The sequence below is a fragment of the Theropithecus gelada genome, chromosome 12, assembly GCF_003255815.1.
Source record: "Theropithecus gelada isolate Dixy chromosome 12, Tgel_1.0, whole genome shotgun sequence".
NCBI classification, from domain to species: Eukaryota; Metazoa; Chordata; class Mammalia; order Primates; family Cercopithecidae; genus Theropithecus; species Theropithecus gelada.
The window spans coordinates 36,166,969-36,184,667 of NC_037680.1; the positions used below are offsets into that span (position 1 = coordinate 36,166,969).

At 37.2% G+C, this 17,699-nt stretch overlaps 1 protein-coding gene across 1 annotated transcript in view; it reads right to left on the reverse strand.

Annotated features, from left to right (window-relative positions):
* LY75 (lymphocyte antigen 75) overlaps nt 1–17,699 on the reverse strand; it is a 94,412-nt gene that overhangs the window by 44,340 nt on the left and 32,373 nt on the right. Inside the window, exons 14-20 of the mRNA XM_025405438.1 lie at nt 12,116–12,197; nt 7,774–7,842; nt 5,313–5,427; nt 1,837–1,872; nt 1,293–1,468; nt 564–631; nt 205–284 (exon numbers count right to left, since the gene is read on the reverse strand). Coding sequence (XP_025261223.1) covers nt 205–284; nt 564–631; nt 1,293–1,468; nt 1,837–1,872; nt 5,313–5,427; nt 7,774–7,842; nt 12,116–12,197 — 626 coding nt within the window. The remainder of the gene's footprint in view (nt 1–204; nt 285–563; nt 632–1,292; nt 1,469–1,836; nt 1,873–5,312; nt 5,428–7,773; nt 7,843–12,115; nt 12,198–17,699) is intronic.

Sequence of the window (17,699 nt, forward strand, 5' to 3'; positions counted from 1 at the left end):
CTTTAGGATAAAGGAAGTTAAAATATTCACAGTGAAAAGTACCTTTATTTGCATTGGGGATTTGAGCTATAGTTGTTAATAATAAATCAAAATAAGATGAAGTGACCAAACATATAATCAAAAGGAAAACAAGATTAAGCTAGAAACTGAACCTGAAGTTCACATATTACAAAATCAGCATTAAAGGATTTGAATTAACTTTACCGATAAGCCAAGTCTTGGCAGACATGTACAAGCATTCCTCTCCAAATGTCACAGGAAAGCGGTGCCATGGATATCGTGAGCTAAAAGAAAATGACAGATTTGACAACTCGTAATGTAATTAGGTGTTTCATTTTTTTTTCTTTTTACTGTAAGTTATTTTATTTCTAAATTTAATGTTAATACCATCATTCTCTACCCCTTTTTTCTTGATGCTAACATGCAAAAGGGCTTGGTTTCTCTAATTTAGGCAGTTTATGGATTAATGTTCAAACTACTTATAAATAGAAATCCATTTAGTAAAAGGAACTGCTTCTTTTAAGTGATAACTTTACAAAGGCAGAATCAATGATGTCACCTACTAGGTAAAATGATCATCTATTGGCTGCTCGTTAATTCTTATCCACCACTTCTGTCCATCACCAGATATCTGAAAAACAAGCCAAACATCCATGCTTATATGTGCTGAGCTTTCTTGAGGGTTTTGATTCAAATACCTTGTCTTACTGTAATCACTAACCACTATAATTTCTAGACATTCCTTACTTAGATTTCAAAATTATACAAACCAGGACCTTGTGCTAAAGAGTAGTTGAAAACTCTCTGTATATTTACAGATCCTATTGTGGGTACAGGAAACATGGTAGCTGTAATTATGGGCATATATTAGTTAGACTAATACTTTAAGTGGGCATACAGTATCCTATTGCAATTAATTGTAAATTTAAAAATACAGAAATTATTTTTCTTCCCAAAGGCTATTTTGCAAAGTTACTTATTAGTAGAAACAGAAACTCAAGTTAACTGTAAAGTTGACTTTTAGTAAAAAATGTGACAGGGAATTAGAATCATTTATATTATCTACTGATGTTTACCTTATAAAGTGACATTTATTATTAATCTTATATATTATAAACATAAGCAATTCTACTTAATTTTTCTAACATGCAATAAATTTGGATGTTGTGAGGCAGATCTGACATTAAAGAAAAATTTAACTTTTGTAGATTTTGGCAAAATTTTTGTAATATTTTTAAATGGAATAAATATAAAAATAAGAAATATATTTAAAATAGATTCTTTTAAATTACATTTGCTATTTTGTTTTTGATGGCTTTTAGTCCTGCAAAAGATGTTATAGTAGCAAGAAAGCTGTGATTGCTGGCACAGTACAGGACGGCTTCTTCATAGTTTAGGTGAAGATCAGCAACAAACCAATATTCACTTCCTTCAATTATAAGTGGAGGTCCATGAATTCCAGCACGCTCTAAAGAAGAAGAAGAAAGAGATTAGAGTTATGACTATGCAAAGCAAACAGTGTCCTCTAAGCATGAGTTAATGTTCAGAACTATAAATAGTAATTCAGATTACTAGCCCTCTCTGGCTGGGGCAGTACTGACTACAAGGAACAAGAGATTCCTGAGCCAGTGACTCTGCCATTCCTCTGCACTCACAGGGAAAGAAGAAACCATCCTCATCACCTCATCCCATACCAGTCACTCACTTTCCTTGCCTGGAGAAATTTTGTCTCACTTGAAGATGTACAGAGAAGAAGCTGGCACTTAAATAATTAACTAAATGCATTAGTGACAAGGGAAAAGCAGCTTTCGTTAAATTTCAGTTTTCTTAACTCACCTGGATTGTACCAGTCTGGTGTTTTTGGAGTACGGCCTGTATGAGGAAGAAAGCAAGTGGCATTAGTACTCAATGACTGATCAGGGTATACTATAAGTAAGGCCTTTAATGTAGCTCAAAAGGACTTGCAGTATTGTTGAGGCTTGTCCATTTCTAGCCAAGCCATTTCATGTTTTGATCACTTTAGTTGTATTTTGTGGGGCCGATGCTAAAGCTGCTTTAGGAGCAATCCAAAAGGCATATCTGTTAAATATTAATGAAGTATTTCTAGCAGTCTTTTACCTTGTGTCACAGAGGTCACAAAAGAAGTGCAGATGGATAAAACATAGCTAAGAATTAGAAAGTAAAAACAAGTAAATAATGATATTGTATGTGTCACACAGAAGCATAAGAAATAGGAACCAAAATAATCATCATTGTAAAGTGAAGTTATTCAGGAACCACTTCTCCATCTAATGAAACAAATAACTATTCTATAAACTTAGGTTGATAGAGTCCATTGTCTTCCAAGATATCCTTGGAAACAACGTACAATGCTCCAATGTTGAATCTTTTGAGAAGATGAGACATAACTGAGAGGAAAATAATAAAAGTCACTGAGGATTCTCAGATGGAAATGGAGGAAATATGGCATGCTACACAGAATTCCGGGTTGGAAGCTGGGGAGGTCAGTGTGCAAATGCCCTTATGCATTTTGCTGCTATGGTGTTTCCGATGAATTGCTTAACTCCCTCTGAGCCTTGATTTTCTCCTCTATGAAAACGAGATGGCTACCTGACTCACAGAGAGTGAGGTCACATGTGACGCCCTGGAGGAAGCGGCCAGCACAGGGCCAGGCACAGAGCAGTTCCCCATGGAAGCCTATTTGCTTTCCTCCCCCTTTTCATTCTGGCCACAGATCACATTGGCTTCAAGTCAAAGACACCATTTGCTTAATTTTAGAAATTACAGAGTAAAATAGCTAGTCTTAATTTTGGTGTGGCATGTGAGCCTCAGGCAGGCATCAGAAGACCCAACTCAGAGGACTGCCTGCATAGCCAGCATCTTTAGTCTCTCTGAGCCAATTCGATTCGTATTGGATAATTTCCAACAATAACGTTGCAAGTCAGTTCAAAATGTACATAGTTTCTTGTCTGTAATCTTGTCAAAGGCTTCTGATTATTTGTGTGTGGGGGAGGGAAAGCTATGTCTAACCTTTAAATATCTTTAAATTGTGAGAAAAGTAGGATGCAAGGTGTTTTTTATACAAGATTACAACATGTATGTGTGTATAAGGCATCAAGAAATACAATAAAAATAGCTATGTTTGGGTAATGGCATCATAGGTAATATTCCTAAAAACACTTTTATGAGCCTTATTTTTGACACAGTTTTCTCAATTAAAAAGAGAATATTTAAAAAGTACAAATATCCACTGTGGTTGAGGTTACTTCAAATTTACAGGTTGTCAAAATATCTCTTTTAGGGAAGACAGGATTCATTAGAACCAAGTAATAAAAAGGAAGAGCCAGAGAAGAGGCATGGTGATTTAGGATACATAAGAGGAAAACTTCTTTAAGAAAACCAGAAAATACAGATGAATACAAGTTGAGAAAACTTAGGCTGCTCTAATAACCAAGAAAATATCCAACCAGCTGAATGCATCACATCATAACTTAGAAAGTTATACAGTATAGTCAAAAAAGGTTGAACATAGCATTTAAACCCTGGAGCAAGCAATCATTGATTGCTTCAAGTGATTGAGACAGACTGAGAACAGGAGCTTAGTATTTTATTTTCTTTCTGCATGGGGATCATAGAGGTGGAATTCTTTAGGTTTGTTTGATTAATTGATTTATATTTGCTAAGTGGGTTAATTCCTTTCTCTCTTGTTAAAAGTATATGTTTAAAAATATATATACTCCTCCACATGCCCTTCATACTATTTTCTGTGGTGACTAATTTGCCATTTCTAAGGTTGCCCTTGTTTAAACTCTGGGGTCTGCTCCGCTGCTCAAACAGGAGGTGGGGGTAGCAGCTCCCATCGAGGGCACCTTGGTTGGAACAATGACACTGTCTGTGGAATGCTAACAAATGCCAGAGAGTAATGGGAGGCTCACATTAACACTTCAAAACAGAGACATTGTCCGAATTAATTATGTACAAGTTACTTTTCCACTTGTTTAAAGGATATCCAAACTGGTTTTCCTTTGTCCCTTTTTCGGGTTTAATAAAATAATCAAGAATAACTCAGGCATAATTTATCCTTTAGAAAAACCCATCAACACAACTCTCTCTCTCTCTCTCTTTTACAAATGGTTTGACAGTTTGCCTTTGTGAAAGAGATTCGCTACTACCTGATGTCACATCTGAAGCTCTTTTAACTATTTTTAGGGAAAACAGTCTTCTAATAGTCACTTCCATGACGTGAACTTCGGGTTCTTTGAGAACTTGTAGGAGGATACACCTTTAGTTTCAACGATCTGTTTACATTCAGTTCAGAGATTTATTTTAAAACCTTCTATGGGTTTTCTGCTAATTAATTTAATACAGCCAATGTCTGCTTAAAAATAATTTGAGGCTGGGTGAGGTGGCTCATGCCTGTAATCCTACCTAGCACTTTGGGAGGCTGAGGCGGGCCAATCACTTGAGGTCAGGAGTTCGAGACCAGCCTGGCCAACATGATGAAACCCTGACTCTACTAAAGATACAAAAATTGGCTAGGTGTGGTCATGGGTGACTGTAGTCCCAGCTATACTGGAGGCTGAGGCAGGAGAATCACTTGAACCTGGGAGGCAGAGGCTGCAGTGAGCCAAGATAGCGCCACTGCACTCCAGCCCGGGAGACAGAGTGAGACTCTGTCTTAAAAAAAAAAAAAATAATAATAATAATAATAATTTGAGAATTAAAATATTCTTGACATTTTTCTTAATATTTCATATTTTCCTGGAAAAAGTGAAGTAAAATGGTATCTACATTTCTCCCCACTCTCCTTTCTGTTACCAAAGGCTATACTATCAATCTAACTGGCTTTTCAAATTTGAATTTATATAAAGTATTAGCAGTTTTGTAGTTCATTGAAAATTGCTTCTAAATTTTACAGGGACCTGCCACATTTTTATTTCTTGACTTCTGCCTTATTATTCCCAAGATTATCTTTATTTTTTCATTTTGCATCAAAATAAAAATTAAAATGATTCTACATTTCTCCTTTTGCTTAAAATAATTTCATCCAAAATCTAATCTCCCTAAATGAACCTTACATTTTATCTTCTATGCAAATTTTGTATGATCAAGAGTAAGATGTCACCAAATTTCAATAAGCTAGCCTTCTATTGGAAGCCAGAGTCAGGCAGGGGGTGCTCCACATATCAATTGCATCATCATAGGCTTTTAGACCTTAGAATTATAGATCACAATGCTCCCCTAGGTACTTTGAACTGAGCGTTCACAATGTTAACATGAGAAGGTTGTGAAAAATAACAATTACCACTTACCTTTTGGAATTTGGCACACCCATTCAAGTTTTGTATCACAACCAAAAGGCCTCAAATAAATAAATTCTCTGTCATCATAGAAATGCCAGCCTCTTCGCCATGGCCTATGAAATACCTAAAAGAGGAAAAGTACTGCAGAATATTTTGAAGTTGATACATCCCTTATGGAACACTAAACTGTAAGCCCTATGATCTTGATCTGTATTTTAGCTCTAGCACCTAAGATATTTGTTCAATAAATGAACACATGAATGAATGGAATATTTAAACAGTAATACCCTGAGCAAGAGCCTTCAAAGGGGCTAATAAGGGAAATATGTTGTAAGGTCATGTTTATGTCCAAAATGCAAATTTTCTCCCCCACGCCTGACAATTTTTGTTAGGATATTTATTTCAGAGGTATCCAAGCACCAAGCTGTGATCAAATTAGATCAGAGAGTGACATAAAAGTCCAGCCTCAGCGGCTCAGGCTCCTTCTCTGGTGTTACCATGCCATTTCTAGGATTTTGCCCTTCTCCAGGATGGCTCACTACAAATCCAGTTAGCAAGTAGGAGAAAAAGGATAGGGGAAGGCATTACTCGGGAGAGCATCCATCACTTCTTGGACTATTTTCTCTCAAGACCAAGTTTGTGGGGGTTCTGTGGCAGGTGAGGTAAGATTTTCCTTACAGAACACTGCCCTGGTTGGGCTTGTTCCTGATGCAGGTTGCATTAATATCTCTTTATTTATTTGGTAGATTTTCAAATCTCTCCATACTTGGCAACTCTATTTCCCTAGAACAGTTTATTGTACCAGTGTTCTCAACACTCCTAAAAATTCCATAAGCTTCTCTGAAGTTCTCACCTTTTCTTATGTTAAATTGGGAATCTATAAAAGTGCCATGTATTACACAGTTTATTACTAGAAGAGTTACTTTGAAAATCGTGCTCTCCTGTGGCTTTGAGTTCTTATTTGCCTCAGCCTTCCTGTAACATTTCTGGTCAGCCACCTTGTTCAATCTCTTTCTTGGACTACAAATCAAAGATATTACCTGATGTCTCCTCCATCTTCATCTTTTTTCACTCTATATGTTGGCAGTTCCTCCAAATTCACTTCTTGGCCCTTTTTTTTTTTTTAAATATACATTTTCCTTTCAACTTAGGACTCTTGATCTCAACTTACCATAGCATACATCTTATAGCTAGCTTGGATTCAAAATATCTAAACTAAAACATACAATTTTCTCCATAAATCAGTACCCTTTCTATTTCTATAAATGCCTAGTCATATAGCATAGTGGTTAAGAGTACCACACCCAGACACACTTGGGTGTAAATCTCAGTTCTTTCAGTTTAAATTTACTCCATGTAAGCTGAAGTAAATTACTCACAGCTTGAATTTCCATGTGAGATGAATATAGTAACAGTGCCTACCTCACAAGATTGCTTATGTGCTGTGTGACATATGTGACATGCTTAGTACAGTGGCTGGCTGATAAAGGAATTAATCAGATCAGTGTTAACTGCTGCCATCATCATCATCACAACCACCATAGACCATCACCATCACCATCATTATTATTGTCTCATAATATTCTTGTTCTTGCATAAAACTTGTATTTCACCTGGCATAGTCCTTACTCAATGGTGTCGTAATTGCTTGTTTACTTGTCTTTATTTTCTACTAGACTTTAGTTTTGTGAAGACAATGGCTATGCCTTGTACCTTGTGACTGTTCTATCCCCCAGTGCCTCACTGACCTCTTGGACTGTTTATGAAATGGATACATGAATGCATTCTGCAAAGGAAGATGCCTAACCGGTCTTTTATGCCTTCCAATCTTACCTGTTGCATGTTGTCATCTGTCTCAAGATGAATCTTCCTCATACCCTCCTTAGTTCATGTGACTCTCCCTACTCAGAAACTTTAAAAAATGCCCTGTTGCCTATCTAGAAGTATAGAAATTCCTTAACGTGGCATCAATCTGATTTCCTAATACTGTTATCAAGGACAGCACCAATGAAAACTTCTTGATCTGTATGCTGTTCTCCTCACTGCCCTCTTCCTTCCACTCCCACCTTATTTTATGCCACTTTCTCATACCATCCCCTCATGAGAAAGCCTTACTCTATCCCATCTGTAGAAACTCTATCCATCCTTAAAGTCCCAGTTCAAGTCCTACCTCTTTCTGGAAATGGCCATGGGACTCACTTCCTCCTCTGAATTTCATTAGCCTTCCTCAGCCCACTCATTAGGAGCTTATTACTGCATGGTAATGAGGGAGGTTTTCTTGAATATGAATTTTATCCTCTCAAATGAAGTGTAAGTTAGGCTGCTGAGGGCCAGGCCATGGGTGTGCGTATCTCTCACCACATCTAACATCATGCTCCACACACAAAGACACTCCATGGATCCATTACTTGATTGCATATGATGATGGATTTATGTTTTAAATATGCAGATTTTCCAGCACTGTACTGACCTTGACAGCAGCACAGTCTCTGATGTCATAATCCTGCTGAAACTCATTTGGCATGATAATAGTAGACACCTGAAAAGACAAGAGACGCTTGAGAATTTAAGACTGATGTATAAATATTTGCAATTTAGATGTAATTTAGGCAGCCTTAATCACTCAAGTGTCTTCATATGCCACAGAAAGAAAACTTTTTCATCTCTTTTTTATATCATGATGCTGAATCATGAGAGGACTTAGCAAATGGCATAATGTCATAAGTTTCCAAACAAAGGAAGCCACAGTTTCAGAAGTTGAGGTTAATGGTGTATTAAGTTCGCCACTGGAGTCATAGAGAATCAAGCTTGCAAAATGCTTTTCTCATTTTTTTTTTTTTGCACGTGTTGAAATGCTTGTTATTTGATTAACTAATCTCAGGTATGCTCCAATTTAAAAATAAATTCAAGGAGTTTTACATTTAGAAAGAATAAAAAACGAGGTGACACAACTGTAATTTGGAGTAACTACTGAATATCTGAGAATAGTTTTGCTCCTATACCCATTACATTAATATCTCCTTAGGATAATATAAACATGTGGAATAACAGCAAGGATTTTTTAGAGGTTTCTTCAAACAAATAATTTCCTCCAATAAGGATACTTTTGGCCAGGCACAGTGGCTCATGCTGGTAATCCCAGCACTTTTGGAGGCCAAGATTGGCAGATGGCTTGAGCCCAGGAGTTCCAGACCAGCCTGGGCAACATGGTGAAACCCCATCTCTACAAAAAATACAAAAATTAGCTGGATGTGGTGGCATGTGCCTGTGGTCCCAGCTACCTGAGAGGCTGAGACATGAGGATCAATTGAACCCAGGAGGTTGAGGCTGCAGTGAGTCACAAGGGCACCACCGCACTCTAGCCTGGGTGACACAGCGAGACTCTCATCCCCACCTAGTCCCCCCAGAAAAAGATATTTTATTTTTTGTATTACTCTTCCATATTTAGATAATAAAAAGAATAGCTTCTCACTATAAAAATGAAAATAAATAGCATAAAGAGAAAGCTTTGAAAACAATCACTTGTGGCCAGGTGTGGTGGCTCACACCTGTAATCCCAGCACTTTGGGAGGCTGAGATGGGTAGACTGCCTGAGTTCAGGAGTTTGAGACCAGCCTGGGCAAAATGGTGAAATCCCGTCTCTACAAAAAAATATAAGAATTAGCTGGGCATGGCTGAGCACGGTAGCTCACGCCTGTAATCCCAGAACTTTGGGGGGCAGAGGCGGGTGGATCACAGGGCCAGGAGTTAGAGACCAGCCTGGCCAATATGGTGAATCCCCGTCTCTACTAAAAAATACAAAAATTAGCTGGGCGTGGTGGTACTTGCCTGTAGTCCCAGCTACTCGGGCAGCTGAGGCAGGAGAATGGCGTGAACCCGGGAGGCAGAGCTTACAGTGAGCCGAGATCACACCACTGCCCTCTAGCCTGGGCAACAGAGCGAGACTCCTCTCAAAAAAAAAAAAAAAAAAAAAAATTAGCTGGGTGTGATGGTGGGCGCCTGTGGTTTCAGCTACTGGGGAGGCTGAGATGGGAAGATCGCTTGAGCCTGGGAGGTGAATGTTGTAGTGAGCTGAGATCGCACCACTGCACTTCACCCTGGGTGACAGAGTGAGACCCCATTTCAAAAAGAAAAAAATCACTCATACTACCCAAAGATGACTACTATATTTATAGCTTTATTATTTTTTGACTATATATAGAGAGACTATACATATGAGTTTTTAAAAATAAAAAGAAGATTTGTAACTTGTCTTTCCCTTACTGCCTGTATATGACTCTATTTTCATTTGACACATAATTTTAATGGTTGTATGATATGTGAATGTATTTATTTTATTTTTTAAATTGGCAGATAAAAGTATATGCATTTATCATACACAACATGATGTTTTGAAGTATATATACATTGTGGACTGACTAAACTTAGCTAATTAACAAATGCATTTTTTCACAGTTATCATTTTTGTGGTGAGAACACTTAACATCTACTTTTAGCATTTTTCAAGAATCTAACATATTATTAACTATAACCAACTTGTTGTACAACAGATCTCTTGAACTTATCCTTCCTATCTAAATGAAATTTTGTATCCTTTGACCAACATCTCCCCAGTCCCCCACCTCATCTGCCCCAGCTCTTGGAAACCACCATTCTACTCTCTAGTTCCATGAGATCCATTTTTTTTTTTTTTTTATTCCACATCTCAGTGACATCACATGGCATTTGTCTTTCTGTGCCTGGCTTTTTTCTCTTAACATAATGTCCTCCAGGGTCATCCACATTGTCACAAATGGCAGGATTTCCTTCCCTTTTATGGCTGAGTAGTACTCCATTGTGTACATGTACCATACTTGCTTCATGCATTCATCTGTTGATGGACACTTAGGTTGATTTCATATCTTGGCTACTGTGAATAGTGCTGCAGTCACCCTGTGAGTCTCTTAAACATTCTGATTTCACGTCCTTTGAATATATACCCAGTAGTGGGATTGCTGGATCATGTGGTTAGTTCTATTTTAAATTTTTTTTTTTTTTTTTTTTTTGAGACGATATCTCGCTCTGTCACCCAGGCTGGAGTGCAGTGGCACGATCTCGGCTCACTGCAAGCTCCGCCTCCCGGGTTTACGCCATTCCCCTGCCTCAGCCTCCTGAGTAGCTCGGACTACAGGCACCCGCCACCTCGCCCAGCTAGTTTTTTGTACTTTTTAGTACAGACGGGGTTTCACCGTGTTAGCCAGGATGGTCTCGATCTCCTGACCTCGTGATCCACCCATCTCGGCCTCCCAAAGTGCTGGGATTACAGGCGTGAGCCACCGCGCCCGGCCTATTTTAAATTTTTTAATGAATCTTCATACTGTTTGCAATAATGTTTGTACTAATTTACATTCCCACCAACAGTGTGCAAAAGTTCCCTCTTCTCTACATCCTCACCAACATGTATCTTTTGTCTTTTTTATAGCAATCATTCTGACAAGTGGGAGGTGATAACTTACTATGGTTTTAATTTGCATTTCCCTGATGATTAGTGATGTTGAGCATTTTTTCATATGACTGTTGGCCATCTGTAAGTCTTCTTTTGAGAAATGTCTATTCAGTCATTTGGCCATTTTTAAATCAGGTTGTTTTCTTGCTATTGATTTGTTTGAGTTCCTTATCTACAGTCATGCACTGCATAATGGCCTTTCAGTCAACCACAGATGGCCTACATGTATGTTCCTGCCTCCATATGCTTGTGTAGATAGTCTTCCTTGGAAGGTCTATCCTTCCTCCTCTAGGCCAATCTGAATACTGGCATTCAGATCATGGCTAGAAAGAAATGTTAGCCATTCCTTGAAGATGTGTTCCCACAAGATTATATTTTTACTGTACCTGTTCTATGTTATCATTGTGTTACAAATCCCTACAGGATTCAGTACAGTAACATGTTCTACAAGTTTGTAGCCTAGGAGCAATATAGAGCCTAGATGTGTAGCCTATATGTGTAGTAGGCTATACCATCTAGGTTTGTTTAAGTATGTTCTATGTTGTTTGCACAAAACCGCTACCTCACAATGCATTTCTCAGAATGTATCCCATTGTTAAGTGATGCATGACTATATTTTGGATATTAATCTTGTATCAGATATATATATATAATTTGCAAATATTTTCTCTTATTCTGTAGGTTTTCTCTTCACTCTGTTGATTGTTTCCTTTATTGTACAGAAGCTTTTTAGTTTGATGTAATCCCATTTGTCTATTTTGGCTTTTGTCGTCTGCGTTTTTGAGTTCATATCCAAAAAAATCATTGTCCAGACCAATGTCATGGAGCTTTCCCCCTATGTTTTCTCCTAGTAGTTTCACAGTTTGGGGCCTTCCATTTAGTACTTCAATTCATTTGGAGTTGATTTTTGTATATGATATGAGATAAGGGCTTAATCTCATTTTTCTGCCTGTGGAAATCCAGTTTTCCCACTATCATTTATAGAAGAGACTGTCCTTTTCCCATTGTGTGTTCTTGGTATCTTTGTTGAAAACCTGTTGGCTATAAATATGTGGATGTATTTTTGGCCTCTCTATTCTGTTCTGTTGGTCTATGTGTCTGTTTTTATGCCAGTACCATGCTGTTTTGGTTACTATAGCTTTGAGGTGTATTTTTGAGCTCAGGTAGTATGGTGGCCTCCAGCTTTATTCTTTTTGCTCAATATTTCTTTGGCTATTCAGGGTCTTTTTTGGTTCCATATAAATTTTAGGTGTGGATGTATTATTTAACAAACAACTTGTTATTGAAACAGTGCTTCCATACTACCTAAAACAATGTTTTAACTTACTGGTGTACGATCACTCCATTGCCATGATCCTTGTAAATCTGGGCTCCTTTTATTCAAACCAATCCACAGCCAACGCTGGCCACTATGTAAAAAACAAGTGTTAAAAATACGAGGACAATGCTTGGCAAAAATATTTAGCACTCACATGTCTAAAGTGCGTCACTAATTGAAAAGCACAGTTTCAAGCAACATAAAGAAGTCTTTTGAAACGAAACTAAGTCCTTAATATGGGGTAGCTACATAAAAAGTACCATACTTTTAAAACTACATTTTAAGCTGTTTTCTTCATATGAAAGGCAAAAACCATTCTTTGAATTTTAAGAGGAAAAAAGACTTTTACTGTAGTGCTTGAATATTAAAGAATATTTTCAGATACACTCAAAAGCAACAATGGCATTTCTTTAAAGTGTTTGTCTATAACACTATCAAATATTCTTCTTTAAAATGCAGAACTATTTGGCTAAATTTTTGTTAAACAATAGTTGAAACATAGTTGAGTTCCTACTACCCACCAAGTTTAAAGTAAACAAGAATGTGAGTATTGCTTATGTGCCAAAGAAATATACCAGAAAAATATATTAAGTAATCATTTAAGTGATTATGCTTATCATCTATAAGTATCATACTTTTATGTAAAAGGCATTGAGCTAGGAGCAATGATGACACAGAGAAGTTTAAGACCTACATCTACCCTCAAATGTAATATGAAATAGAGATAAGATATATATGAACAAAAAACTAAAGACCATTTATGAAAGCTATCAAATGAGTTGTACACATTTTAGATGATACAAAAGTTCAGAGAAAGGAGAGGTCACTGTGGACTGCAGAAAATGAAGAAAGACTTCGTGAGGTTGGTAGGACAAAAGATATTCTTCAAGGGATGGCTAACATTTCTTTCTAGACATGATCCGAATGCCAGTAATCAGATTGGCCAAGAGGAAGAAGGGTAGGCCTTCCAAGGAAGACTATCTACACAAGCATATGGAGGCAGGAACATACGTCTAAGTAATCTTTCCCCTCAAATACATTTATGCTCTGGCCAGGGATAAATATACAGCATAAGTAGACGTGATATAAGCATAGAAATTTTTCTCTGCCTCTAACTCCATTTGAAAATATTTTCTAAAATTTATTACACTTTTGGGTGACAAATAATAATCCATATAATTTAACCTTTTTTGTTGGCAGATGATATGTATGATCAGTACATGTGTGTATACATATATAAATGTAATATGCCTATAAGTATAATATAGAATACATTTTAAAGAAGGGGTAGATTTCAAATCTAAAACCAATGCATATTCTCAAGTTCAGCAGAATATATGGAATATATGGAACATATAGCTACGAGTCTACAGAGAAATATCATAAGTTCATTTTAATAAAATGTACTAGTGAATCAAAGGCTGAAACAAAGAATTTTAAACTAATTTATTTTTAAATAAATAATTGCTTTTCTTTATTTCTTACCTTTATTCAACATTCCCTCATATTTTAACAACAATAAGTACTTTTTCATCTTTTCAACCTCAAGGTTTTTGACTTAATGCAATGGAATATGAATGAGGACTGTCCTGTTTTGGTTTTCATTGTTATACTGTTTTCTTCCACAGAGAAAGATCCACCAATTTGTGGATTTAAGATATATCTAGTGGAGACAATCAAGTCCAGTTTAAATTTAGCAGCTAAAGAGGAATTTGCAGTTTATGCCTTCTGCTCATCAGAGCTCTCTTACAGGCTTCTGAGTGTATCAGACCACCCGAGTGCTGGATTTCTAAACCACAGGGTCTAGACAACTGGCATATACAGCACAGTTAGAGCCAGACAGCTAAAATAGAGAGGGAGTTAAGTATTCTTCCTCATATTTATTTGGGGGAAATAACTTCATTTCTCCCAAATCTTTGCATACTGTATATTTGGGCCTGGGGAATTCGTGTAGAATTTTGTGTTTCCCTAAAGTAAGCATTAGCTATTTTATCTTCTTTACACAATCCACAATACAACCAGGAAGACAATCAAAGATCATTTGTCACCTGCATTGCAGAGGCTCCCACTGGCAGCCTTTTTAGAGGTTTGTCCTCAACTTTCTAGGCTCCTTAAGCCCTTACCCAGTCTTCTCTCAGCTAATAGCTCCCCTTCCTTCCACTTAGAAACATCTCTGCTTTCAAGCCCATTTCTGGCTCCTTTACTGCATCTCAGAGGACAGTTTCCTAGAGAAGAGTTTGCTCGATTGTCCAAAATTTCTAATCTCTACTACTTTCTGAAACTGAGTTTCATTTGAACACAGAAATTTACAGATTTCAGCTTCATTTTAAAGAACTCACTAACATGTCATAAATACAGAAAATAATAGCTACGTGTATGTATTTTTTTTTTGTGCGGCATCAGAAGTGGAAAATATTTCCTCAATTGTAACTCATTCCTGGTTTGACCTAGTTGAACTGTAGGAAGATAAAGGGAAGAAGAAATTGGCTATCACATTAATCATTGCACACTTCCAATGTTAATTTTAGAAAATGTGAAGGAAAAAATTGTACCCGATCATAACCAGGGAATCAAGTCAAACTGAGATTCCCTCTTTCTCTTTACAAATTCCTGGTACTCCAAGCACTAAGTATATGGTTTTAAAACTACTGGGTTATGAAGAGATTGCATAAAAGGTTAATATGTGTAATTGTGTTAAAATTCCTATTCTCAATCAAATTTCCTGCTGCATCTGGTTGCTAAGGAAAAGAGTATCTCAGCCATAAGCCCCAATAAATACTATTTGATGAGGGTGCTTATTCTACAAAGCCTTAGATTTATGTCTAAATCCATTCATGCCACATCACAGGAGGCAGTGTACACAGCAGCAATGGCATCGCAAACAAGGCTTTCTTCTCTAATCCTATGGCTATTTCTGCCCTACAATGGCTTTCCCTGTTGGGCTACCATTAGGAGTTGCAAAGATCTTAGAGCCTTAATGATTTGGTGCACCATGAATCTTTTTCCCTGAAATACAAATAGAGATGTGGAACTTAGATTGTGAGAGGTACAGCAGTAATCTGACTTAACTCCTTGGCATGCAATACACAATTTGGGCAATAGATATCTTGCTGAGAAAGGTCAATTCCTGCAATAAAAACCAAGGCATCAAGGAGTATGCTTTAGAATCATTTTCTAATATAAATGGGTTTGCTTCCTTCTTTCCTTTAAGCCATAGTTACAATTTTGGTTTTAGAATATGTTCTGTAAGCACAGCACAGGCAAACACTTTCTTTATTATGGAGAAGTTATTAAGCAAACAACGCAGTATGCTTACTATGGCATTGTGTTAGCTGCTAGGATCCAAGTACAAATAAAATACAGTTCCTACGAGTGAAGGGATTATGGAGATTTGTTTTTTCTCTGTGCTGTTCTGTTTTCTAAATTCAATATACATTATTTTTATTAGAAAAAAATTAAACATAGTACATTCTATGGAAAATAGGTTTTGTAAAAGCTATATGTGTAGAGATGTAAGTAAATGGAAAGGGTTTACATTAAGTGTTTACTATGTTTATAATCAGGAGCTAGGATTTGAGGTGAGTGAGTGCTTCATTATCTGTTTTTATCTTTTCCAAATTTTATATAATGAACTTGTATTAATTTTTTAAAGAAGGGAGTGCTCAACAAGTGTGATTCAAAACAAAGAAACAAATCATAAAAGTTTCCTTTCATGTTTTGTTTCCTGGTGTAATTCATTCTGTATATGGATGCTCTTAATGGTCATTTCTATCACATATGATGTTCCAAAGTTTTCTGCTTATTGTTTCTCACAAATATCTACAACCTCATTGCTTAATACTTATCCACAGCTCTTCGTTCCAGTTAGGGTTACTAACCGCTTGCTTGGAATCTAGACCTTATATCAGCATTTTACTTAAAAATACTTTACCTGGATAGTATGATATTGTCTGTGTCAAGCTTGAAATCTAAGGGCCGTTAAGTTGCCCTGCTTGAAACTTACATGTCAGGAAGTATTGGTGGTGTATTAGAAAGGCCATGCCCCACACATATACACCATGGAATACTATGCAGTCATTAAAAAGGATGAGTTCGAGTCCTTTGTAGGGACATGGATGAAGCTGGAAACCATCATTCTGAGCAAACTATCACAAGGACAGAAAACCAAACACTGCATGTTCTCACTCATAGGTGGGAACTGAACAATGAGAACACTTGGACACAGTGTGGGGAACATCACATACCGTGACCTGTCATGGGGCGGAGGGATGGGGGAGGCATAGCATTAAGAGAAATACCTAATGTAAATGATGAGCTAATGGGTGCAACAAACCAAATGGCACATGTATACATACGTAACAAACCTGCACATTGTGCACATGTACCCTAGAACCTAAAGTATAATTTTAAAAAATGCACATGTACCCTAGAACCTAAAGTACAATTAAAAAAAAAAAAAAAAAAGAAAGGCCATGCTCCAGAGGTGGCCATCATGAGGACTTCCATGATCACCAAAGTCACACTGGAAGCTTTGGTCATAAGCAGAGTGAATGTGAGAACTGGGTTAATGTCGCTGAAATCGGAAGCTTGTTCATCGGCATGATAGTAGGATTGGGCTCTCATTGGTGAAATATAAGTTATTTGAGATGCGGGGATTAGCTAAAATATTTAGAGGAACTCTCACACTTCTCAAGAATATATTAGAATTTTGTGAGGCCACAGCCTGTATCTTAGTAGGGCTTGATTCTAAACAATCCCACATCCAGTCATTGGGTCCTGTGACTGTGACGGCCTGATACTCACTACAATGGGAACAGAATGCTGCCACATCTGCTCAAGTAAACCTGTGCAAGGTGATAGTTAAAACACCAAAAAGGACAGATTGCTGGGATGTTGTCAAGCTTACAAAACAGGTTGTATAAGATGTTTTGTGTCTGCTTCAATAAATGTTTGCATAGCAAATGTCTGTATGTATGGAAAATTTTGGTCTGAATTTTGTATTTGTTATAATCTATTCTCAAGGTTGAGGGAATAGCTAACACTCACCTCAAAAAGAACCCGAGAGTTGGTATTTAGTATATACAAATTACCTTGGGTCAGTCTGCAGTGAAATTTTGTATATTAATTTCTAACACTAGACAATGATGTCTAGAATACCTGAGATTCTATGACAGATGCTTAATAAATAAATATTTATGGAACACAGGTATTGTATTTTACATTAGGTTTCCAGTACACTGTAGTGAAACTACATTCTCTAATGAGAAAAACACAGCAGAAGCTATATTAGAGCAAATCTGGGCCAGGCACTGTGGCTCACATCTGTGATCCCAGCACCTTGGGAGGCCAAGGAAGGTGAATCGCTTGAGCCCAGGAATCTGAGATTAGCCTGAGCAACATGGAAAAACCTGTTTCTACAAAAAAAATACAAACATCAGCTGGGTGTTGTGGCATGTGACTGTAGTCCCAGCTACTTGGGAGGCTGAAGTAGGGGGATTACCTGAGTCTGGGAGGTTGAGGCTGCAGTGAGCTGTAATCACACCACTGGACTTGAGTGACAAAACAAGACCCTGTCTCAAAACACAAAACAAAA